At 39.2% G+C, this 26,408-nt stretch overlaps 1 protein-coding gene across 5 annotated transcripts in view; it reads left to right on the top strand.

Annotated features, from left to right (window-relative positions):
- JAKMIP2 (janus kinase and microtubule interacting protein 2) overlaps positions 1–26,155 on the top strand; it is a 147,204-nt gene extending 121,049 nt beyond the window's left edge. For 2 of the 5 annotated variants that reach the window (XM_012774189.2, XM_012774186.2), the window contains 4 exons: positions 1,171–1,374; positions 6,770–6,835; positions 10,789–10,859; positions 19,218–26,143. In XM_012774189.2, the coding sequence (XP_012629643.1) occupies positions 1,171–1,374; positions 6,770–6,835; positions 10,789–10,839 (321 nt within the window). In that variant the 3' untranslated portion in view covers positions 10,840–10,859; positions 19,218–26,143. Of the gene's footprint in view, positions 1–1,170; positions 1,375–6,769; positions 14,292–19,217 lie in introns of all 5 variants that reach the window. The other 3 variants (XR_012913981.1, XR_012913980.1, XR_012913982.1) reach the window with 2 other exon arrangements.
- Positions 26,156–26,408: the final 253 nt, after the last annotated feature.

The following is a 26,408-nucleotide window of genomic DNA, read 5'->3' as shown; positions in this document are numbered from 1 at the left end:
AGTAATTTTTCCCTCCCTTCCCACCCTTTCACCTTTGCCACTTCTACCTATACAGAAAATAAGGTTAAGATGTATGTTTATGTGGTGGCCAAGATTATTGAGTAATCATTCAAAAAAAAAAAAAAGAAAGAAAGAAAAACCTATTTAACTTTAAAAAGATGAGATCTTCTTAGTCTAGGACAATATTCCCCACCAAAGCATGTCTAGTTGCTTCTGTCAAAGTTACAGGGGTAAGAATGTCGATTTTGGCAACTGTATCTGCAGCTTGTGGAAAAAAATAAAAACCAGATAAGAGGCAGTAGACCCTTCATCTATAAAAGAGGAGAGTCAAAAAGAAATATTGTAGGCTAGAACAGCTATAGATCTCAGAGAACTAAAAAAAAAAAACAGACCAATTCTAAGACTGCAGGTCTTTTTTTGATTTTATTTCCCAATTTTATTTCAAGAAAAAATATGGAGACTATAAATCCATCTTCAAGTACAGAGGTTTGGAAGAGAGATGGCATTTTCTGCCTGAGATATATCTCCAATTTAAAAGTATTTTGTTCCAACTCAGATCACTTATTTTTTAAAGTACAGTCACCATGATAGATGATGTTAAATATCTGAAGGGTTGTCAAGTGGAGGAGAGAATGAACTTATTCTCAGCTCCATGTGACAACAGGAGGTACAGTTATTATAGCCAAGTACGGGCTTTCTAAAAATGAAAAGTATATGGAATGGACAGGAGCCAAAAAAAGAGAACACATTTCCCCTGCTAGAGAAGTTCACATATTGGCTAATGACTTTACGGAATCTCATAAGAGGGGAATTTTCAGAAGAGCAGTTAAACTGGAGAAGCTTTGAAGTTGCTAAGATCCTGTAAGTCTAAAGCAGGGGGTCCTCAAACTTTTTAAACAGGGGGCCAGTTCACTGACCCTCAGACCGTTGGAGGGCCGGACTATAGTTTAAAAACAAAACTATGAACAAATTTCTATGCACACTGCACATACCTTATTTTGAAGTAAAAAAAACAAACGGGCAAAAACACCCCGCATGTGGCCCGCGGGCCATAGTTAGAGGACGCCTGGAAGTAATGCATCTGTGCACATTCACATCCACAGTGCACTTCCCCACACCACACATAAATTCCAAGAGCCAAAGTTAGACTTTTCTAATTCTATTTGCCAGAGAATCCAGGAACTAGAAGCTACTTTGTACAATGCTCTGCAGCAAGAAACCGTTATCAAGTTTGGCGAATTATTAAGTGAAAAACAGCAAGAGGAGCTGAGGACGGCAGTAGAAAAGTTACGGCGGCAAATGCTGAGGAAGAGCAGAGAGTATGACTGTCAGATCCTTCAGGAGAGAATGGAGCTCTTACAGCAAGCCCACCAGGTGAGGACTGAGTCGCTGCATCTGTGTAGGGTCAGTACTGAGCCAACGGGACTTGGCACTGCGTACATGGTATCGAGTGTGGGTTTGGAGAAGCCCAGGAGGTAGAAGTTATTTTCAGAGGCAAAAATAAATAGCTGTTGTTTCTCGCCTTCACTCAGATACAGGATGACAGTTTTGTCATGATTTGGTCCTGAGAAAACTGGCATTTCAGAAGCATTGCATCTGCTGCTATTTTTAGAACTTTGTCATAAAATGCTATTAGAATCTCAAGGAAGCTGGTTATCTCCCCTGTGCAGGGAAGCAGGACACTCTCCAGGGCTTCTCTCCTTCCGCTCACACCAGTCTGTGACCTAGCCAGCCTGATCACACAATCTGAATAGGGTAGAAGAGAAAAGGTCCTTTTTTTTAAATTCCCAGAACAAACAGCAACAACAACAAAGTCTGGAAGCTCCATTTACTTACTGGCATTTGCTATATGTCAGGAACTCAACTAAGGGCTCTTACTCACATCATTCCACTTAATTTCCATAATAGCTCTATGAGGTAAGTATTCTTATTATCCCAATTTGGGAGATAACAGTACTGAAGATAAGAGTGTGTAAGTAGTTTGCCCAAGATGGCACAGAAAGTAAGCAACAGTGTCAGGATTACTGCAAGGTCTGCCTGACTCCAAGGCTGGTGTGCCTAACCACTGCACTACACTGTCCTCCATGACTTGTATGATTCCTCCAGACCAGCAAGGCTCAAAGTCGGCACCCAATACTAATTTCCAGCCAGAATTCTTAATTTCAACTCTTATCCATGGCATAGTTTGACAGGAGAGGGCTGGGCCCCTGATCAAAAAGCAGATTCAATAAGAATGCCCCAAATTGAAAGTGTTAGGCTAGAGTATTCAGTCCCTAGAAGCTATAAGAAGCAACTAGTACAGTTGGTAAAAAAAACATGTGGTCATTAGCGATCAATGAGTGGAAAAGGAACAGGGTTTACTTTATGACACCAATAAGAACAATTCACAGGGAACACGACACTTTGCACACTCCAGAGGCAGCCAGGAGCATTGTGGATCTTTAACAGATTACCCAAGTTAGCAGGGAACTCTGAAGCCATTTGTCCCCAGAGATGATAAATAGAAGCATGTTGCTATCGATGCCCCTTTGGATTCTGTCACAAAGGTTTGGCTTTGACCCATGGAAAGAGTTTTTAAAGCCTTTATTAATAGGCTCTATGGCATCATTGCATCACTTCACACATTCTTCCCTTCTAGCACAGGATAAAAGTGTCCTCTGCACAAATCCCTTAGGCTGCAATAGCATTTAGTTAGTTTCACAAATGGGGGGTTATATCATGGAACCACAAAAGTGTGTGTCGTTAAGATGGACTAATAGTTATCTCAATTTTTCATAAAATCCTTACCCCATTTGAGTCTCTCTTTAAACCAGTTAGCTAACGTACTTTGCTCCTGAAAGAGTTGGTTTTGTTTGTTTGTTTTAAGTTACCCAGTTTGAGTTGATAGGCACATTACATTTTCTGAGCCTCAGAGGGTTCCATTGACATTTTCTGTCTCCCAAACAAGTGTTCGTTTGAATATGCCTTTTCTAGTTATTTCTTACTCTTCTTCTTCCCTTTTAATCAGTAGCTTAATTTCATAAAATTATTCCAGAAAGCATTGGCCTTGATTTGTCATATATAATTATGTAATGCACTCTACCTTCTAGAGCATATCACTAACCATTTATTAGACATTTCTGCTTTGAGTGTTGCAGAGTGAACTCAAACACGCATTCTTGTCCTTCCCTCCTCTCACCCCATCTGCCTGTCTTGGTCAGTAGAATTATCATATCCACATCATTCAGGCTAGAAACACTGGAATCTTCTCTGTCCTTTACCTCCAAGAATTAATGCCAACACATCCGTCTGGCACTTCCCCTGTAGTGTTTTTGAAGCTGGTCCATTTTGTTTGCACTTGTCACCCAGGCATGTATGTGCAGGACCTTTCATTATTGCAACAGCTTCTAGGTACTGCCTAATGTCCTCTATGGTAATGTGACTCTGTCATCGACACACTTATTCAGTCAAATCTTTAAATGCATTTCCTGGATGCTAGATGCCGTGATAGGCACAGAGAATTCACCATGGACCCTGCCTTCACAAAACTTAGGCTCTGTAGATGGATACAAAGGAGATTAATACAAAGAATAATTATGATACATCTTAATAAATGGCATTTTAAAAAGTACATGCAGGGTGCCATGGGGTATTAGTTCCAGCTCTCCTCTCTTTGGTCTACCATGCATATCGCCACAGATTCTTCTCACCTTTTCTCATGGTACGTTCTGGCCCAGGAAGCTTCCATGGTTTCAATTTCCAGTTGAGTCAAGCATTGTGCAAGTCTCTTCATTAGCTGGCTACCTCTCCCCCAAAAACTTGCTGTGAAACAATCTCCAGAGCATGCTTTCCACTCCACTCATGCAAAACTTCCTGGTACTACTGGGGCCATGAGTTCCCACCTTTAAGCCATTGTGTGTGTGACTGCTCACCCTAAAATGCCCTTCAATTCCCATTTCATTGATCCAGACGTTCTCATTTTTCCAGTCCCAGTTTAAGATCCACTTCCTTCAGGAGCCTCTCGCTGATGAAAAAAATGGACCACACACTGCTGAAAAAAACCTACATTCCACACCCTGTCATAAAAAGCCATTCATTGAGAACTCACTGTGTAGCAGGCACTGGGAATGTGATGGCAAACAAAGACATAAAGGTCACTACTGTCATCTGTCTTACAGATGGACAGGGACAAAGCCACACAGGAACAGTGACCATGACAATTTCAGAGAGTGGCAATATATGATGAAGAAAGTTATACAATGGGTGTGAGTTTGGGAGTAGGATTGGCCACTTTAGACTGGCTGGTCAGAGAAAGTCTCTCTGAAGATGTCTAAGACCCAAGGAACCAGCCACACAAAGACCTTGGCAAAGTGTCCCAAAACATAGGGGCAGCAAGGGCTAAGTCCCTGTGGTGGGAATAAGTTTGGAACATTCGGGAAACAGAGAAAAGGGTAGTAAATCAGGAACATACAGAGCCAGGGTGAGGTTAATAGGAGGTGATGTCAGAGAGCTAAGAAAGGGCGAGACCACGTAAGGCCTTACTGGAGTTTGGATTTTATTCCGAGTATCACTCACCCACTCTTCCTCTGTCCCCTTCCTTCCCTGCTTAAACTCAAGGGACAGTAGTGAGCATTTTCACATTCTGAGAGTTCACATTGGCTGCTGTAGGTGAATGTAGGATGGTCACGATACAAGACAGGAAGAGCTGGCGTGAGCTATCATGCCGGTCCTGATGAGGGATGACAATGACGTGGTGTACTTGGTCACAGCAGAGATCAAAAGAAGTAGGTAGAAAAAGGATCTATTTTGGACCTGACAAGGTTTCCTGTTGGATCGAATGGCAAATGGATGGGAAGGAAAAAGGAAATCAAGCATATGTCATACAATGTAGCATAACAAATTTATTTAACAAATATGTATGGACAGCTTCTCCATGCCAGTCACTAGAGATGGCGATGAAGCTGTACTGATTTTTGCTGTCAATTACCTTTTCTACTTAATTTAGTTATTCCATCTGCACCTGATAGTTCTTTGTGATCAGGAACTAACTGATGCACATGGCTGGGAATTACTTGCACACTTAAGGTGGAAATGTCTTGCAAACTTATGCTTTTACTGTAGCTTTGGAGCATAGGCAGCACTACAGACGTATACACCAGCACACGCATCACACACATATATACACACCATCACCTTCTCCAGCATCTATTGTCATGTGATTTCAAGGTCAACTTTGATGGGCTCACTCTGACCAAAACACACCGTCCCCTCTTGCACAAACCTCAGCTCCTTTCCTTTAGAGCAGGATTTCTCAAACTTGAGCAGCACTGACATTTTTGAGCCAGATAATTCTTTATTCTATACTGTGGGGGCCTTAGGGAGGTGCTGTTCTGTGTATTGTAGGATGTTTGGTAGCATCCCAGGCTTCTACCCACACCCTAACTTCTAACTGGGTACACAGAGTACCCAGTTGTGACAATAAAAAAAATTGTCCAGGCAGTTAGATAGTAGCAGTGGTTGCACAACTTTGTGAACATGCTAAAAACCACTGAATTATACAATTTAAAATAAACAAATATATTAACCGACTCTTTAAAATATCCAGAAATTGCCAAATGTCCCTGGAGGGAGGAGGGCGGCAGGCAAAATCACCCCCAGTTGGGATCCAGTGTTTCAGAAAGAAGGAGATGTGATTTCCAAGTTCAAGTATCCTTTGTTCTAGCTAGCTTCCCTTTTTTCTCCCCATGTTGCATTATAAAAACCTCTCTTTCTAAATTATCACCCCATTTGGCTTCTGGTGTTTTCTTCTTAGAATCTCCCAGTTTTCTATTTTCTAATTATTCCCAAGAGAGGCATTAAATGACAGGCCTATGCGGCATATCCATATGCAGGAACACAAAAAGCCTTTCAATTGCCAAATATAAATGTGAAGTTTTTACTTGTAAATAATTATCTATATAATGTCAATTTCAAATTTGTTCTGTTTAAATTAGTGGAATTTTGTTTGTTACTTAGTTGACAGGTAAATTCAGAGACAGCTCTAGAGCTTCTTTGTCTTTCGGATTACTTGTGCTATTTTTGTTATGTTCTGTGATTTTTTCCTAATTTATAGTTTCCCCCTAGGAATTTTTGTTGAAGCATAATTTCTATTTTGTTTTATGAGAATGGCCAGTGCTGTTTGGTGAGGCTCTACGACCCTGAAACAGTTGTGAAATAAGGTTGAGAAAAAAAAAAAAAGGTTAGCAAAGAACAATGGTATTGCTTATATTTGTGTGAGTCAGCCTTCGCCACTTTTAATGTCATAATAAACGACCAAAAATCTCAATCCAGATGGTTTACAATAAAGCTTGTTTCTTGCTCACTAGCTCTAGGACATACTGCTCTCTCTACAAGGATGTAATATTCCCACATCTCACTCCAACTCACATTCCACTGGCCAAAACAAACCTCGTGGCCAAGCCCAGTGTCACCCAATGTCAGTGCGGTGGGATCTATATGTCTGTCACTGGGATGGCACTGGCAGGCATAGGCCCAGTACAAATAGGTGGCAAGTATTTTTTGAAAATATTATCAGTGACAATGACTTTCCACCACAAGTATGAGTAATTTTTGAAACATGCAGTACCCTCTTGGGTAGCAGAAAAATGTACATGTAATGTTTCCATCTGCTAGTACAAATGTTCATATTTTTATAGTAAGTTTTGCATTTTAGTTTGGTGAACGATTTTTCTGTACAACTTAACACCCACTAATGCTTTCTTTTTTTCTCTCCCTCTCTCTCTTTCTTCAGAGAATCCGTGACTTAGAAGATAAAACAGATATCCAGAAAAGACAGATAAAGGATTTAGAAGAAAAGGTATGTGTTGAGTTCAATATCTATTTTATTCTCTATTTGTTCAATCAGAAAGTCATATTGGCTTTGCTCACTGCATTTGCTTTCCAGCTGCTCGGTTATTGTGTATTTTGCAGAGGCCGGTGTAGCTACTATAAATATAGCCTTCGCCTTCAATCAGGCACCAGAATTCCTGGACAGGTTCTGGCATCAGTAACCTAGCCTTGACATGTTTGCCTTTTGTGTTCATTTTTATTTTTTCTGTAAGTGTTTTCTTTCTTCCTCTTCATTTCCTTTCCAAAAGTTTCTTCTGAGTTTTGTTATTCTACTTTGCTCTTTCTTTTAAAATTCTTTTTAGCACCTTTTTAAAAAAATATTTCCCATTATTATTCATAAAAAAGACCTTTCATCTTTGTGTAGTTTCACCTCCACAATAAGTTCAGAAACTTAGGTTGATCCATGATAATTAGATCCTCTTCTCTCTTCTGAAGGATCTAAAGGAGTAACTGCTTCTTCCAAGTCAGCCAGTGTTTTAGAGGGTTGAATATAGTGGTTCTTAGGGGGCACTGGGAAGTGTGTGTCTGGTTGAAAAAGGGACAGGACACTGGCCAGGAGACCAAGCAGGCTGCCGTGAGCCAGACTGTCCCGGAGCAGGACACAGCAAGGATGGCAAGGAGATTTTGTCTGGCATTCCAGTCTAATCAACTGGAAGTAGCTACCCAAATCCCTGTATTGAAAAAGGAGAGGGCTGTTTTGCAGTATCTTCCATGGGTACATGAGAAGAAAATAGCAAACCATCTACAATTCCCGAGACAATAGTTAGAATTTGGTTCATCTCAAATTGCTTCTGTAGTTACCCAAATATGTTAGGTCAGAGAGAGTTGGTGGGGCCTAGTAGCCAGACCACCAGGCACCCAGATTCACCCAGATTCCTATACAGGTGGGTCTTCAGGGACTCATCTGACCTTGGGTAAGTGACTGTACCTCCTATGTCTAAGCCATGTCTATGAAACAGAGATGATAATACTTGCCCTTACCTCTTCTCATGGGCTCCATGAGGAACAAATGAAGTCACTTATATGAAAATTAGGAAAGACTAAGAAAGTGTAAGTCAAATTAAAAGTATAGTTTTTCAAACTTCCAACCCTCAAGTACACATCTTCTGCAAAATTTTAAATTTGAATTTCCCTCATTTCAGAAGTGGGCTATTTGGTTCTGCAGGATTGAACAAGGCAAAGGTAAAGTGCAATAAGCCAAGGACCGAGTCTAATTTCCCAGTGATTGACAAGAAGACCCGCAGAAGGCAGGGATTTCTCCCAGCTTCCCTGGGTTGTCAGAGCCCATACTGGAAGTCCTCCATTATCTGCACCTTTGAATGGCCAGATCTTAGCCATTCTCTCTGCTAATTCATAAACTGTCCCTGGGCTGGCTCAAGGGGAAGTCAAGGTTAAGGCAATTCTGCCCCCAAAACTTCGTGATACCATTCAGTCTTCATTCAACTGAGGTTTAAAAACACAAATAAAAGAGGGAGGTTTTTTTAAGATCTATTAATGTCACCACCCTAGATTATTCTCTAAATAAATCCCATGGAAATGTTGGGAGCAGGGTAATTAAGATTATGTTCACTGTCAGAATTCAGTATGAACTTTTTCACAACTCAATTTTGCCAAATATACTTTACAGGTCTGAACTTTCTAGACATTTATGATAAAGGGGTAATATACCGGAACAGAAAATAAGGACTCTTTAGTTATCAAAGCTGCATATTTCACATATAATAGCAAATTAAACCACTTCAAAAACAGTTCAGTTGATTTCAGATTAGAGAGTTGACTGAGAGATGAGGTTTAAAACTCACCTTCTATTCACTTGACTTCAGTTCTATTTGCCCTCAAGCCAGGCTGAAAAGGCCAAAGATCCCTTATGTCAGAGACTCTTCATTGTTTCCCTTGGGGTACTTGAACACCCAGTCAGGGTACATGCAGTATCCCTTCCTTGTTGCTCATTTCCAGGCTCACAATTAGTACGAATCAGGGGATAACAACAAACACAAAATTGCTTCAGCTGTACCCAGCTCTTTACCTTACCCAAAGCATTTCCCTGCCATTGTCTCATTTGATTCTCAATTATTCTATGAGACAGACACAGCAGATGTTATGATCCTCTTTTATGCAGATAATAAAACAATCAAGGAAATTAAATAACTTGCCTAAGATTAGGTAACCAATCTATGGCAAATCAAGACCCAACAGGTCAGGATGTCTAATCCAAATGCCATGGTCTGCCCCCTACACTGCAGAGACTGAAAATCTCATTACTAAGTGATGGGCATCTCCCCATGCCCAGAGAGTTAGCTCTGATGTCTGATAGTCTCATAGGAATAATGGGAAGCCTTCCATTCCTCTTTTCGAGCTCCTTCTGCTACAGTTATATCTTCGAGGAATGAAAAAAAAGGGGCAGAATTTCTGCTTTTCAGAATAATAAACCAATACATGCCTCCTAGCACCATATTTATAACTTGTTTGTAGAATTTAGCAATAGTGAAGAAAGAACCTCATACGCAGTGGCATTAAAGGAAATATGCAAATAACATGCATAATATGGCAATGCCACAGCCCTTACTCAAAAATGTGTCCGACAGGATGCTTCTGGAGTGTAATAGTCAAGCAAAAGACTTACTGATTCTGCCAAGGTGAACCACCAAGGAAATCAGTTATCTTTTAAAAACTGACCTGACCTGTGACCTTTTATAATTCACATACAGTTAGCTATATACCAGTGCTACACAAGCATGAGTTTGTCCATTCATTTATCTGCTTCTCTAGTGAAGTTTCTTGGTAAAGAGAGACAAATCAGACTTCATTTAACTTCTGTGAGCCAAATAAAGAAAAGTCTATCTCAGAGGCATGACAGCTAGAGCAAAATGATGCAGTCAGTATCTGAAACACCCACTGATGTAGAAGCATGTTTCATACCAGTAGCATGGCCACCCATCCTCACTTGCCCAGGGCAGACCCCGTTTGTACCTCTTGCCCCAATGTAATTACTGAGAGTGTCCATTTCCTTCTCAGAGGTGTCCCACCACTGTGGATAATTAACTATATGTTTACCTTACATATCAATATTCTCCCTGCTGCACCTTGGTCCTAAAACCTACCACATAAACCAAATAGTGATAGCTTTGAGTGATTAAGTGTATGTTCTGATCATCTTGTGGTTTTTTTGTTGTTGTTGTTGTTTTTTTGAGACAGAGTCTCGCTTTGTTGCCTAGGCTAGAGTGAGCGCCGTGGCGTCAGCCTAGCTCACAGCAACCTCAAACTCCTGGGCTCAAGCAATCCTTCTGCCTCAGCCTCCCAAGTGGCTGGGACTACAGGCATGTGCCACCATGCCCGGCTAATTTTTTCTATATATATTAGTTGGCCAATTAATTTCTTTCTATTTATAAGTAGAGACGGGGTCTTGCTCAGGCTGGTTTTGAACTCCTGACCTCGAGCAATCCACCCGCCTGGGCCTCCCAGAGAGCTAGGATTACAGGCGTGAGCCACCGCACCCGGCCTATCTTTTGTGTTTTTGAAATACCCTCCTTGAAGTATATGAAAGACAGAGCCAATGATACATAATGAAGTTAGACTCGGCATATCTAAGCTCTAGCCCTCACTGTGCCATGACATTGTGTGAACTTAAACTATTGATTTACTGCTCTGTGCTTATTTTTCTCATCTATAAAATTAGGAGTTTGGACCAATAATCTGTAAGACCTCCTCACAATTCTAAAATGTATGAATCAGTGTTAGCTGAACACCAGCATTGCTGTCAGTAGATACATGAAAGGTATGGATTTTTTAAACAAAGAGGTAACTGAGGTGTATGTGAGAAGTGGTCATACTTGAGCAATGTGGAAAAGCTGAGGTTTTGTACTACCTGAATGGCACTACAGAAATTCAGATTTACATAATCTTCTTCTTTTTCTTCTGCAGTTTCTGTTTCTATTCTTGTTCTTCTCTCTTGCCTTTATTCTATGGCCTTGATGTCAAGGTGCCTCTTAAAGGTAAGATTCCTTTTAATTCCTCAAACTGTGGTTCTAAGAGGTATTTGATAAGAAGGGTGCTGCATATAGTTACTATGCTGTGTTTTTTAAAAACAGACATACTTGGTTTGGTTAGCCTAAATGCCATAAAATGAGAAAGAGAGACAATGCATTTGGGTGATTATTGGGTAAAGAATCTATAAAGTGTGCTGGGAACCAAGAATATTTTCCACTTAACTGTATTATTTGGGGTAGTCACAATATTTGTGGACCTTAGTATTCTCATCATAATCTCCCATTACACAGAAAGAGTTGCTTCTATAAATGCAAAGTAAAGAAATATGACTTTATGTTTAAACTGGCCTTCAGCTTGAAAGTTCTGATTCTGTAATCTAACAAGCTAATAATGATTGCTATTTTCAACACTTTTGTCTAGTCTCTCTTCATCAGAACTCAGGAAAGCAGGCTGTTTAAGTGAAATTGAATCTTGTTTTCAAATAAGTGACTTTTCAATGTCAATTTGGGGAAAAAAAAGGAGAGTCTTATTACTATTACCAAGTTCATGGCTCATGAATACATGCATAAATAATCCTATAGCCAGTGAGTCTCAATGCTTAAAAATGCAGATCACCAGGCCCCGCTCTAGACTTAATGGATCAGATCACTGGAAATGGAGATGAGATAGAGAGGGAGAGAGGGTAGGAGGATAGAGAGCAAGGACTGGTCTGCATTTAACTAGCATGCCAGGTGATTCTGATGTTCAGCCAGGTATGGAAACCACAAACCTCAATACCACTGTTAAAAATAAAGAGGAGCTAGCTGCTATTCTAAATCCATTCATCATGGTCCAAGTCAATTTTCTTTTATCCTATTAAGTTATATTACATAGATATATTTCCTGGACCCCATTTTATTTAACATTTCCTATAGCAAGTTGCAAAGGAAGAGATACATATTTCCTTTGTGGGTATCAGCTCTATTACCTGGATGTGGAACAGACAAGTAAAAGTGCTTTAGCATGACCTGATATAAGGAAAGAGTTAAAGATATGCCCAGAAAGCTTATGTCCTCTTGTAACCAACTCTCTGGCTTTATTCCTTCTTCCAAAATCTTTTCTTCTCAGACTAGCAACTATCCATTATCTGGCAAGAAGGGTGACAACCAGGCAGCACACACTGAAGAGGACTGAATCTCTTAAATTGAATAAGAAATTATAATGAAATGAGATTCTCTAGTAAAGGATAAAAATGGCCAAATATCAGAAAACAAACAGACTTCACCCCCCCCCCAAAAAAAATACATAAGCAGGGTAAATAAAGTTCAGTAACAGTAATACATGTGGTTTAGGGAAGAAAAATCAAACATCATAAATACTAGCTAGAAAATGAGAAGATTTCAACATTAACATCAATAATGGCTGAAACTTATTATATGCCAGGAGCTGTTCGTACATTTAATCCTCGCAAAACCCCCCATGAGGCAGGTACTGCAATTATTCCTATTTTACATTTGGAGAAACTGCAGCATGTGACTTTCCCAAGACCATACGGCTACAATCGGCAGGGCTAGGATGTGTGTCCAGCCTCATTTCAGAGTCTACCTTAACTACCGTCCTGCCTCACAGACAAAAGAGGGCATTTCTCCCATATTTCGAGCAACATTGATGTCCGCAGGTATCAACAACCAGAGTCCTCTTCTACTATTTGTGTGGTATTACTTCAAAACTACTGGCTTTTGAAATTACAATGCGCTCATCTATATACCTTTTCCCATTTGGTGTAACTCCATGAGGGATATATGAGATTTGATTTATTTTTCCTCGAAAGCAGCACATAATTGACATTTAGTAATTGTCTATTAAATGAAAGACTATCATGATATTTTGAAGTAATACAGCAAGTTAATATGGTAATGAATCTGGGCAGTATAAAATATATACCAGAAAATGGCTGAGTAGTTTAGAACACACAACTTTGAAGTTAAATATACTCTTATGCTTGAATCCTGCCATTTACTAGCAGTGTAATGGTAGGCAATTTATTTAACCTACCTGAGGTTAGGTTTCCTATTCTATAAAATGGTTATAATTATGTTATTAAATATTTACAGTATGGTGTTGCATTGAGAGAATTTTAATGCATGTAAAAGATATCACATTGCCTAGAAATTTGTTAAATAATCAACAACTCTTAGCTATTATTATAAAAAGTTAGCTAACACATTTACTGAGTCTGAAAATATATAAATTCATAATTATAACATCCTGTACTGCCAAGCAGTTTACAGCCTACATCCAAACAAGTTGTTGCTTTTTGATCTCCTCTTTCCAGGGAATAATCTGGATTTAAATAATATAAGGGAATACCACATTACCAAAAACGGATAAATGCTGCTTATGTCTATAAAGTAGACATGAGAGAGATAGGAATAAGTAAGGAAGAAAAGTTTCTGGCTTGTTGGCGGTAGTAAAAGCATGCTGCAAATAACTATAAAAAATTTTTCTATACTAAATTAATGATTTATATTCTGCTCATAAACCCAAGACTAACTTAAATTATACATAAAAGCACCCTCCTTAAAATGGAGTGACTCATACTTTTTCTTTTAGCAATTACCTGTCATTATTGTCAGTGATGAAACAGAAGCCACAAAAAGCTCCCTAGAAGGCACTCTTACTATGCTCAGTGCTTGATTACTAAATCACTCAGCTGCATGGATTATGTTGGGACTTTTACCTTAAACAAGGGATCCAGGTAGTTCCAGAAGATATCTGCCGTGCATTCTGTTTATTTCAAATAATAGCATACCACTATATTAGAGTTCTCCAGAGGGACAACCAATAGTATGGATGGATGGATAGATAGATGAGAGGGGATTTAATAGGGGAATTGGTTCTCATAATTACGGAGGCTAAGAAGTCCCACCGTAGACCATCTGTAAGCTGGAGAACCAGAGAAGCAGGTAGCGTGGCTCAGTTCAAGTCGGAAGGCTGAGAACCAACAAAACCAAAAGTGTAACTCTCAGTCCAACGCTGAAAGCTTGAGAGCCCCAGGAGGTCAGTGATGCAAGTTCCAGAGTCCAAAGGCCAAAGAATCTGGAGTTCTGATGTCTAATCAATTCATTCCACCCTCATGGCCTAATCACCTAATGAGGTAGAACCTCATTAGGCTCCACCTCCAACTGTTGCATTGGGGATTAAGTATCCAACATATGCTCTCTGCGGGACAGATTCAAGCCTTAACACACTAATTCTTCCACAAAAGACAATTACCCGAGGAGACAAAGGAAAGAAGAAAATGAGAGGAGTAGAAAAACAGCTATCACCAGGTTAGTTGTTATATCCAGGTTACAATGACCCATTGAAAATCCTCCTCTTCTGAGCAGGGATGGATTAAAGAAGAACATGAGAGCACCAGCTTTGTTCATTATGAAGTTGGGAAGACCAGAGAACAGGTGATCATGATTCTTTATCCACATACTCTGGTCTAGTTCATTTTTGATGATACTTCTCTAGTGTCAACTATTAATTCTTGAACTTGACAGCTCAATATTTTGACTTCCTGTCTAGTAACATAAAAAATGTTGAAAGGCACATAATACTGTATTATTGTTCTGATGCAGAAAAAAAAACTTAACAAAAATTAAAACTGTATAATAAAAACAGCCAGACTTGGTTGGTTATAAATTATCTGTTAAAATATGCAAATGTTTACTTTTTATTGCATTTATATTTTTTTGCCCCGTCCTTCCACCAATGCCTACAGGTAGCCTGGTGAAAACAAATGGCCACATGACCAATCTCTACTATAATTGTTGTCTAAAATAGGAGAATTTCACTCCTTATTGTTTTACATTGCTAAGGAAAGTCTATAAGATGAATCACTGTATGCCAGTTAATAATTCATTTCTTTATGTAAATTTATTCATTAGCCTTTATCCAATGGCATTAAAATTGTTTTCCTATCTGGCTCACAAATTGGGCTATTAATAAAGCATAGAGTAGGGCTTATGTTGTATTCGTCATACTATCTTCAATGTCTATAACAGTGTTTTATCTTTACTAGGTGCTGAATAAATTTTTAATTGACAGACTAAAGGGCAGATGGATGAATGAATAACAAGCTGGGCAGTTAAACATGAAAGGAGATTTGTGATGTGTTAGATTAGAGCCATGGCTAGCATAGTAATGTTATGCTATTAATGATATGCAAGATAACATATCTGATTTGCTCCTCCTATATCATTTAGAGACTAACTTAAAGCATGCATTAACAAAGGAAAGAGTACATAAAACAAATGCATTCTCCCCCTTGCCCATAGCTGGAACAGACTCCCAAATGGGTTCAGTACTTCTGCTACAGACAGTCTTAAAACCCATCCTCCACACAACAGTTAGAGTGAGTTGTTTAAAACCCAAATCTAATCTTTTCCCTATATTGGGAAAACATCACCATTGGGATCAAGTCCCAGTTCTTTAATGTGGCCAACAAAGCCCCATATGGTCTAAGCACAGACAGTCTCTCAGGCTTCCTGTTGCTCCAGTTTCCCTTGATGGGCCACACTGCCTCCTGCCTGCCACAGGGTTTGCCCAAGCCGTCTCGGTCATAGAACACTTCCCTCCCACTTCATCTAGTAAACACCTACTCACCCGTCCTTTAGCTCTCAGCTCAGTTGTGATTCCCTCAGCAAAGTCTTTCTCAATTTCCCTCCTGGACAAATTTTACATACATTTAGGTAAATGTACGTATATATATATATATTTTTAATTAGTGTTTCTCTTCCTCATTGTGTATAGGCTTCATGAGGGTAGGGATCATATATGTTTTGTTCACCCTTATATCCCAAATACCTACACAATACCTAGCACATGGCCAACAATCAATAAATACTTTTTGACTAATATAACAACTCTGCAAAATAGATACTATTATACCTCTCTTTCTCAGTCTGTTTGTGCTCCTATTACAAAAAACCTGAGACTAGGTAATTTATAACCAATAGACATTTACTTCTCACAGTTCTAGAGGCTGGGAAGCTCAAGATCAAGATCAAGTTCAAGATCAAGGCACTGGCAAGTTTGGTGTCTGCTTCCAAGATGGCGCCTTGCTGCTGCATCCTCTGGAGGGGTCAAACACTGTGTCCTCTAATGGCTAAAGGGATGGAAGGGCAAAAAAAGCCAAGCTATTAATAGTTCCATCCAGCCCTTTTATAAGGCATCAATCCCATCCGTTCTGCTCTCATGGCCTAATAACCTCCTAAAGGCCCCACCTCTTAAAACTGTTACATTGAGGATTAAGTTTTAACATGAATTTTTTTTAGAGGGGACACAAACATTCAAACCATAGTGCTCTCCAAATATTAATTTCCTAGTGCAAAAAAGTTAGGAAATAATAGCGCCCACCGTTTTTCTGATGATTGAGTGATATTATATAGATAAAGCAATTAGGACAGTACCTAGCACATAGAAAGGCTTGTTAAACTCCAAGTTCTAGGACATACCAAGAATTCTATCTTGAATCATGCCTTTCAAGATGTGCTTCCATCTAACAAGACCACGTTTCCCACACCACCACTGACTGGTTAATATCCATTCGTCCTTCCCACCTCCGTGGAAAATCAGGGAAGCCGCCTCAGAGCCTCTGATTTCAGTTAGGTTTCATTCAACATTATTATCTGCCTTCCCCATGAGGATTTTCATGGGACAATTACTTAGCAATTCTCAGTGTCAGTTTCCTCGTCTGTAAATGTAGGTAATAATGATAGCTACCATTTACTGAATACTCTATGATAAATTGCAAATGAGGATTGAAGGAGTGGAAGGTGTCAGAGATGGCCCTTTGGTTTCCAGATGGTATAACTGGTTGGATGGTTGGAGCCCTTACAGATACTAGAGTTACAAATCAGAAGCAACATCACTGTACTCGTTGACTTAGCGTTTGGAGGCATGGAGTAAAGTCTCAGAAATCGTAGCTACAATTGCTGTTTTACATAGGATGAAACTAAAGCTCAGCACTGTTTAAGCACCCTATGAAAAAGAACCTCTGTGTGCCATTGGATAACCCCTGTGCAGTTATTCAGAATGCCAATTTGAATAAATCTGGCCTTACTGCAGAAACAGTAGCTCCTTTTACAGGCACTCCTCAATTTATACAAATTTAACATTCTAAGGGACTGCCTATAAGTCCATTAATTTTTAAAACCAATATGCATTTACTCGACTGATGGGTTTTACCTCAGTTGATATAGGCAGAAGTGATGCATGCATGCTTTGATTCAGAAGATAGGATTTGATCTCTGATAGCATATAAAGTCAAAGTTTGCAATTAAAAGATTTCTTGTGTTTAGATTTATTTTATGTATACAGACGCACACACACAAATACATAGCCCTTGAAGAATCTTATAGATACATTCAGATCCACCACCAAGGAGTAGGAGAATATTATACTTATAACTAGTTGTTTGTGCTCTCAGCCAGGGTGGGATGTAAACATGAACTTGATCTCTTTTCTCAAATCACGGCTTTCACTCAGATTCTGTCTTATTTTCCTCTCTCACCCTTTAATTAAATCTTAGGTTGGTTCCCCAACTTTTTAGTCACTTTGAATGCTCAAAAGTCCTGCTCAGTTTAAAGATTCAATCTCAGGCTCTGTTAAATCTCATCTATTCACTTATTCTGTCTTAGGCATGAGCCAGTTATCCCCATGGAGGAGTTGTCCATGGTCTGGCTCTAGAAAACCTCTTCCCCCTCTTTCCCTCTTCAAGGCTTCAGCCTGTCTGGAGAACAGGGAGGAGGAAGAGGGAAAGGGATCCTGCCTCTCAACTCCACTGGCAGTGATGTGGCTGTTTCTCTGGCTATTATTACCAACCGGCACTTGATGTCTGTCCTATAAGCTGGCCGTTCCAGGGGACATATGTGTGACTTCTTCAGAAGGCTGGGCAGAGTATGCCTACTGCCTGCGCTATTCCCCGATTGGCCAAGGCCCACCCTCTTCCACTGCCTCTCTGGCTTTCATCATTGCTGATACAACCCACAGCTTCTTGCTGAGTAGGTGCCTTTTGATGAAGTATGGGCAGGGAGACAACTAAACTACTACCCCTGTCTCTGCCCTGTCATCCCTCTTCAATTCTCTGCTCAGGTAGAAAAGGCAAGATGACCAAGTCTGTGTTTGAGCACTAGAAAGTAAATCTCCCTCGGTACACGCACAGCCAATCTCTTCATGCCTCTTGGCACCTTCCCCGCACTCCCTCGGTGCGCTCTCACCCCAACCACTCCCCTTCCTTCCCACAGGTCTGCCTCTGTGACTATGTCACTCTGTCACCCTAGTCTAACCTAGTCTTGGGAGCAAAATGGCTCTGTGAATAATGCATCCCAAATATATCTGACTGGCACTCACAGGAAGAATTTCTTTGAATCTTAATTTGCCTCTGTGTGGTAGACTGGAAGTATCTTCCAGGTACTGAGCGCCTTCCTTTCCTCCACTTTGGATTTCGGTCACCCTTTCTGAGATAATACTAAAGTCCTTTTACAGAATTAGTATCCTTATTTTACAGACAGATGAGGAAATCGAGGCTTAGAAAAGTTAAATAACTTGTCCTTGGACATATAGCAAGAAAATGAAAATCCCATTTTCTCTATCTATGTCATTCAGACTCTAAGACCATGTCCTTCAGCAGGACATGAAAGCACATCCTCCGTGCCAATTCCAGCTTTTATTGGAAGAGACAGTGTTATAACCTAGACTTCTATCCAAGTGAAAAAGCAGACATACGGACTTAAAAGAGTGTTCTTCTGTTCGAGCTAGAAGTCCTGACTGGGACAGCCCCAGGTTAGCACCTTTTCAGGGACATCTCTGGGCAAACCAGACACCTTTGTGGCAGAATTCCCAGGGAGTCCTCCAATCAAGACTTTAGGGTGGAGACAATGTGCCGATGGTTACAATTGTTGGGGAAGAAATGTGACATAAAAGTAAGTTATTGAAGGGCATGGGCAGACCTGTTTTTAATATAACACCTCAAATTGATAGTTTGGGACATGAGGACCCTTGAACTCCTTAAAGCATCACCTTGGAAGGCCCCAGAGGAAAAAAGCAATCATGATAATAACTAATATTTCAGGCCACTTACTATAAGACTAGAACTGCTAATTGTTTGGTATGCATTATGTTTCAACAGCCCTTGAAATAGATACGTCTGTCTTCTCACTTAAAATTAAAATAACCAAGTTTAGAGATGTTATGTAACTTGCACAAGATCAGACAGCTCAAAGAGTTGGCAAAGAATAAAAAAATATATTTTTTCCTTAAAAAAAAGTTTGTTTTCTTATGATTCCATTATTAACAGAAATGATAATTAAAGAATTTTTTCCTCTGTTTTACAGAGTAACCGAAAACACGGATAAGACCCCAGAAATGCAAATGATTTTTAAACCTTCAAAGATGGCAAAATTGTTTACACCAGTGAGAGGGAGATCAAAAGCTAAGAACTACCCTGTAGCCAGGACTACAACTATGTATTTTAAAGCCATTATTCAAGGTTTCTTACTTGACAGTTCCTACATGACCCTGTTGAAAATCTACAATATATGCTGCATTTAATGAAACATGTATATGTCAAACCAGAAGAACAGAACTAACATATATTGTGTAAAGAAAAAAATTCAGCAATGGAACCAGTTTCAGCAGATCAAGCAAAGATGTGTCTTGGGCATGGAACCAAAGTTACAATGAAACATTCAACCCCTGCTGTGCAGGGGGGTCATTTTAATGTAACACCACACCCCATGGAAACACTAGTCCTGATAATAAACATCATTTTAAAAGATCAAAACAAAAAAACAAGGGTGGGTGGGGAATGAAGCACGAGGAATACCTATGAGGAGCTATTTACAATAAAATGTTTCATTTGAAAAGTCTGGTTTCTTACTACAGGGATTTGCTTTTCTGTCTTTATGATTATTTTAAACTCAGGAACAGAGACATCTGCAATGTGAATGGGAAGAAAAGCCCACTCCATTTTGTTTTTCTGCAAAAGGTGGAGCTTATGGAATTCACTCCACAATGACAGAAGAGAAGTGGATCACAGTGGCCCTAACTAAACTGGCAACCAAGTCAGAGGACCCGGGTGAATGTAACATACGAAATAAAAGCAGATTTGATGCTTCCTGTCCTTCTATCACATCTGCGTTCCTCCACCAATGGACTGATCTCATTCATGTTGAACATTAAGAAGACGATACTATAAATCACAAGCTCCCTGACTTAGTTCTGTTTAGAACATCTATAGGGAACATGGGCCAGAGAGCATCTCTGAATCTTCCAATTTCCAAAATACTGATTTTCAAGTGGCTGCTTAAAAATTGCTGCAAATGAATATGCTATATGATTTTGGTAAAAACAGAATAGAGGTGATAAGTAAACTTCTATCAACAGTCGGGTTTACCACAGAGATGTGAATAGTAAGCTAAATAATGATTATTTTTAAAAGCATCCTGATATGCCTAGAGCATTCTGACCTCTTGTTGTTTCGAGTAATAACATTCTTTCCCAGACAGCTGACAGCAACAAGATAGCTCTACTTTTTTATATAGAAATAACACTATGTTACCAATAAGGTCATTTTCTACCAGAGACAATTAGACGACTGGTACTTTTCCTAAGTTACGTCTTGGATTCAGCTCTGAGAGTAAATATATGTTCGTGGAAAGCTAATTTTACACCTCATTTACTGTAGATAACAAAACCACCTCAATTTTTCAAATTTTCAATGTTTTATTTATGGGGCTAGAATTCCCATGCATAGGGAATGTGTGTTAGGGAGCCAGAAACTCTTTCTATGAAATGCTACACAATCTTTCCATATGTGGGTTCAGAATCTTGTCCTTCGGTTTTAGCACTGGCAATTTTCAAAGCCAGAACAATAACTGAAGAAATGTACAAGAAAACTAGAACGCTGGGGTCCCACTTTCTGTTCTTAGATTTACTGCTGACCCAGGTATCTTTGGCCCAGTCACTTAACCTCTCTGTGCCTCAGTTTCCTCATCTGCAAAATGGGGTTAAATGCTTTTTCATGAAGTTTTATTTGCAATTTTGGAACAAGAGGTGCTTAAAATAGCACAAAGTGCTTTGTAATTGTTACAACTGCTGTATTATTTGACTTTCCTATGTTGGTGAGGAAAAGATTCCCCTGTGTAATAAAATAGTGCTTCAATTTGGTTAAATCTAAGCACTGCAGCACTGAAGCTTTCTCATCAACTTACCTAGGACATTATTAGCAATAAAGATTGGAGATCTATAGCCAGGATCTTTAATTATCTATAGCAAATAGATCATCTCATGCTATTGAATGAGATAGAAGTGTATGTCATTTCAATGATAAGCATCTCCTAGATTTTCTTGATTTCATATGCATGCCATCCTACCAAACACCACTTTTTATCACAGGAGAGCCAACCATGAAATGAAGGTTTGGAGTGAACTGGCTGTATCACATAATTAAACTGATTATCTCTTCCCTTTGGGAGGGTCAGCTGACATGTCCTACTGGAAAGATATGAAACAAACTGTCCTGCTGGATTCTTTGCTCAACTAGGTAGGTTTCAGATCAAATATGAATGGTAGGCTCATTGTGCAGGCAGTGTGAAAGAGGGTGCCTCTGGAGTGTCTGTGACCCAACCCTAGCAAACTTGAGTCAGAAAATATGAAACAGGATACATTGCTCTCCCATATCTCAGACTTTTCTCTTCAACTGCTCTTCACTTACCATTCCAGAGCCCAATCTGAGCAAACCCATACTCCATCTGCTTCAGCAAACATACCTTCCTTCATTTTGCTTTTCCCACCAAGAAACGTGTAGGTTAAAATTTATATCTGAGAACTGACTACTTCTAAATGATTAGAATATTTGCAAAAGTGGTATGGTTTAATCATATACCTTATTTGCTATAAATCATATTGTACTGTATGCACACAAAATCGTACGAGAGCAATAGCTAGGACAACCATCTAAGCAGCTTTAGATGTGTTTAAGGCAAAAGCAAAAGGAAGGATTTTTTTTTCTCTTTGAAGATCCAGGAGATTCATAAATTTTTCTGTATTGTAGGCTAAACTAATATTTCCACAAGTCTTCCTTGTGATCCTTAAAATTAACATATCATTGGATAAGTCTAAATATTTTGATAAACACATCTCTCTGTTTTCCATTTTCATAATTATAAAAACATTAGCAAAATTGTAGATGTATGGTCCAGTTTCTCATGGATCCGTGGAAATGGGCCGTATCCAAATGAATGCTTCCCTCAGAGAGGATGTTCAGCAATGCCAAAAAAAAAGTCTTGATAATGGGGGCGTCTCGTGTAGCTCCACTTCTTAAAAAGAGCAAATAATCCCCACTCTAGTTCTTAAATTCTCCATCTGAACTATCCTGACACATTTGGCCAGTGAGTTAGCAGTAATCAGAACAGCATTCTTCAGGGTTCATTTATTTAATTTTTCTTAATAAAGTATTCAGCCCTTGGAAAATAAACATAACTATTAAAGATAGTTTGAGATAAGTGAAAGCCCCAATTTACATAGTTATTCAGGACACAAAAATTTTCATGAGAAGGGAAAAAATGAACACACTATGTTTGACTACCATACTAAAAAGCATCTATCACTAAATTGGCTGTACAACTTGGGTTTTTGGGTTTTTTTTTTTTTTTGAGACAGAGTCTCACTTTGTTGCCCAGGCTAGAGTAGGTGCTGTGGCGTCAGCCTAGCTCACAGCAACCTCAAACTCCTGGGCTCAACCAATCCTTCTGCCTCAGCCTCCCGAGTGGCTGGGACTACAGGCATGCGCCACCGTGCCCAGCTAATTTTTTCTATATATACTAGTTGGCCAATTAATTTATTTCTATCTATAAGAGAGATGGGGTCTCGCTCTTGCTCCAGCTGGTTTCGAACTCCTGACCTCAAGCAATCCACCCACCTTGACCTCCCAGAGTGCTAGGATTACAGGCGTGAGCCATGGTGCCCGGCCTTATCCAACTTGTTTTAATGCCTCTCAACTTTTATTTTAGGAAATAAAAGAATCTGCTGGAAAAATTTAGGATTCCTTTTAACTTATGTCATATAAATTATATTATTGCCAACAGTTTAGGGGTAGAAGAATAGAGTTTGCTTTGATTATTTTTTCAATCCACAAATAACTGCCCATGCAGGTAGCCTGGGTCTTCCCAACTCTGTAAGAAAGAGACAACATGTAGGGCACGGGCCTTCACTGAAATAGAAAGGGAACATGTGTTCTCCTCTAGTAATAGAAGAACTTAAGTTTGCCAAATAATTTTTGCTGCAGTATTTTATTTCAACTTTGTTTTTAGTTTTAAATAAATCTCTGACAAACATGTTCTCTTTTGCCTATTTATTGCCTTTTTCTGTAAACCCATTGTATAATTCGTATGTTCACTGTCTTCAATGTAATTCTTAAGTTTATTGTTTTAAAATGAAGCACATCTTTTTAACCTGCCTAGGCTTTCATGGAAACTGTAAAAAGAATGTTCGTTGGTTTTGTGCTGATGTTTAAATAATTGGATCATCTGTGTTGTTACATCAAAATAGATGAATAGTATAGGCATTTTATTTTTAAAATATTTAATTTAATTCTTTCAATCTGTCAACAAGTGGCACAGAACACACACACACACACAGGACAGAATAAGAATTTGCTGTGTAGTTTAGGGGTTGCATTGCTTGTTGCTCTTTGTGAAATTTTTATAACAAAGTTCCGATAATCATGGCTTTTAGCAGCTTAACTCTCACACTTTAGTAATTCAGATTTATCTACTATATTTAAAAAGTTCAATACAGCTTTCAAAAGATAAGTAATCAAAACAAATCTTAGATGACTTTATGTCATGAGTTAATGCTTTCAGGATGAACCCAAGCCCTTCTTTAAGTGGACTTCTAGGTCTTAAGGCAGGAAAGCTGTCATGTCATTTCTGTATAACATACTGTCTTGAGACTGAATTATATGCATATTGGCAAGCGGATTCAGACATAATGGAGGGTTGGAGTTAATCCTTGTAAGGTTTCTTCAAATGTTAAATTCTATGATTTCGTTTCAGAACTGGGCAGGGCAGACTGACATTCCTTTACTGTCTTTCATTTGGCAGTTTAGTTCTTCCTAAATAAATCTTCTATTGTTGAGAGTCCAAGTCCAATGTTTAACCAGAATTACTACAGATATACTTAAAGGGGCGATGTAGCAAAAATAAGATTACAATTTGCCATATTCAACCTGCTGTCTCAAACTCAGAGGTACAGGTGGTGGATGTGGTGAGGTTTCCTTTTCTGTTTTTGGTTTCTTCTGCATTGAGGTCTTTGTACCCATGCTTATATCTCTATCCTTGTTACTGCAAACTTCTACAGGGTGGGAGTGGTGTCCAATTGAGCCCAATTTTGCCTACAATCAGGACCCCACAGACTAGCAAGAGTGGATGATGCAGTTTCCCAGCCAAAAGCAGATCCCCAGCGCCCTTTCATCACATCCACCACCTCTGTTGACCGACATCTCAGACTGTGTCTAATCCCGCATTTACTGTAACAACTTCCCACAGTGAGGCAGATCAAAACCCAAACATTTTTATAAATGTGTGATGTACATATATACACATACATATTCTGTACATACTGTGATGGTGTGAGCGCTTACTAAATGTGTACTTCTGTCCTAGAATGGAGGATTTAAAGACGTTTTTTTTCCCCTAATGCTGCTGGGTAACTCACGTTTTTTGCTTGGCATCTAGTATCTGTGCTCTTCCCCTCCCTGCCTACTTCTTCTCTCTCCTTCTCTGCCCTCTCTGTTCATTACTATTCTTTCCCGTTGCTGACTAAGGCAGAGACTACTCATTGATTTTTCAATGACTCAAGCTCATAAACTAGCAAATGGTTTGTTTTTGTTTGATCAGTTTGTTGAGTTTTGGTTTTTTTTTTGGAAGAGCAAGAGAAAGTTTATCACAATCCACAGTATTAATATTAGCCACAAGGCCTATATCTTTATCGGTTAAAAAACCCATTCCATGAAGGGTTCATGCATGTTTTAACTTTCAAGATCCAATTCTGTGGGGACTCAAGTAGAGAGCTCATGTGTCTGATTACAATATTCCCCCAGGTGTCTACTGTGTTAATGTAGCCAGGGGCCCAATTTCTTAGAGCTTTCATCCAATCCACTGCCTCAGTTGGGGTTCTTCCTGTCCATCTCATTAGCATGACTCCACATACTGCTTCAGTGCTTGTTTACTAATGAAAGAAAAATATCAGTTGACTGAGTTTCACCAGAATGATCCTCTGAAGTACACCAAACATGTACATGTACTGTATGTATTACCGTAGAGATTGGAATCGACTTATTGTATGTAAAGTTTTATGAATGGTTATTTTATAATTTATGTATTTAATATAGGAATCAATGAACCTCTGGTGTTTTAGTTTATATAAAAATAAAACAAGATGCATTTTTTAAAACTTTATTTTGCTTTGTTGATAGGATTTTTTTTAAACTGAACTCTTATCTATTTTTGAAAGACAGGGTGAGACAAATCTGGGCTATCAGTATAATGTCAGGAAATAAACTCTACATCAAGGGTAGTATATAGATTTCTTCTCATCTCACCACTCTGAATTTTTTATGGTTTTACACTTTTTTTAGAATTTAGAAGGAGGAGGAGAAAACTCCACAAAAAAGTAACCACCACCTCAGGAGTTAGATTTTTGTTCCCTTATGATAAGAGACAATTTAGTATGTTCCCAGTTTGCCCTGACTGCTTTGAAATACAAAAAGAAATCTAAAATTTAATCATGGCATCTTGCCAATTCTTTCTATTCACTCTCAATGAACTTTCAGTAAAATAAGACAGATAAAGCCAAAACAATGCAGTGGAAGGCAATGCAGGATGGTTAAATCCATAAGGATTCCACAAGCCACTAAATATCCTCATTAATCTTCCATTCCAGACCTGCTCCTTCTCCTACCTTTCCCAACTCAGTGAGAGATGCTGGATGGAATCATGGTGGATTCATGAACTTAATTCTCCTCTCCTTCTTTTCCCCCATCTCTACATCCAATCCTTTACAAGTCTATTGATTTTAGTTCTCCAATCTATCATCTATTGTCCATCACTTCCACTAAGAGTTTTTCACCCGAAGTCTTGCAGCAGCCTTCTAGTTACATTAACTGATTCCAGCTTGGGCCCCCTTAAATAAAACCTACTCATTGTTTTCAGCTGGATTCAGTGTGAAAATCATACCAGGTTGTTCTCATCTTTAAAATTCCTCCTTGGTTTCCTGTTGCCTACTGCAGTTAACGCTCAAATGCTTATGGGAACTAGGCATTTAACATAAACATGGGCTTTAGGACTGGAGTTAAGATACTGTAGCCAAATTGATCACATGGCTACTGTTTTCTCTAACACAGGGCTAGAAAACCAAGCTCTCCCATCGGCATGACCATCTATGTCCTGCAGTACTTACCTAATACAGCCTTGTGCTGTCATGTCCCATTGCTGCCAGCACACACACACACACACGCCATGGCA

Source organism: Microcebus murinus, chromosome 21 (genome assembly GCF_040939455.1).
Source record: "Microcebus murinus isolate Inina chromosome 21, M.murinus_Inina_mat1.0, whole genome shotgun sequence".
Taxonomy (NCBI): domain Eukaryota; kingdom Metazoa; phylum Chordata; class Mammalia; order Primates; family Cheirogaleidae; genus Microcebus; species Microcebus murinus.
The sequence above is the reverse complement of the archived record's forward strand: the minus strand, read 5'-3'. Positions and strand labels throughout refer to the sequence as shown.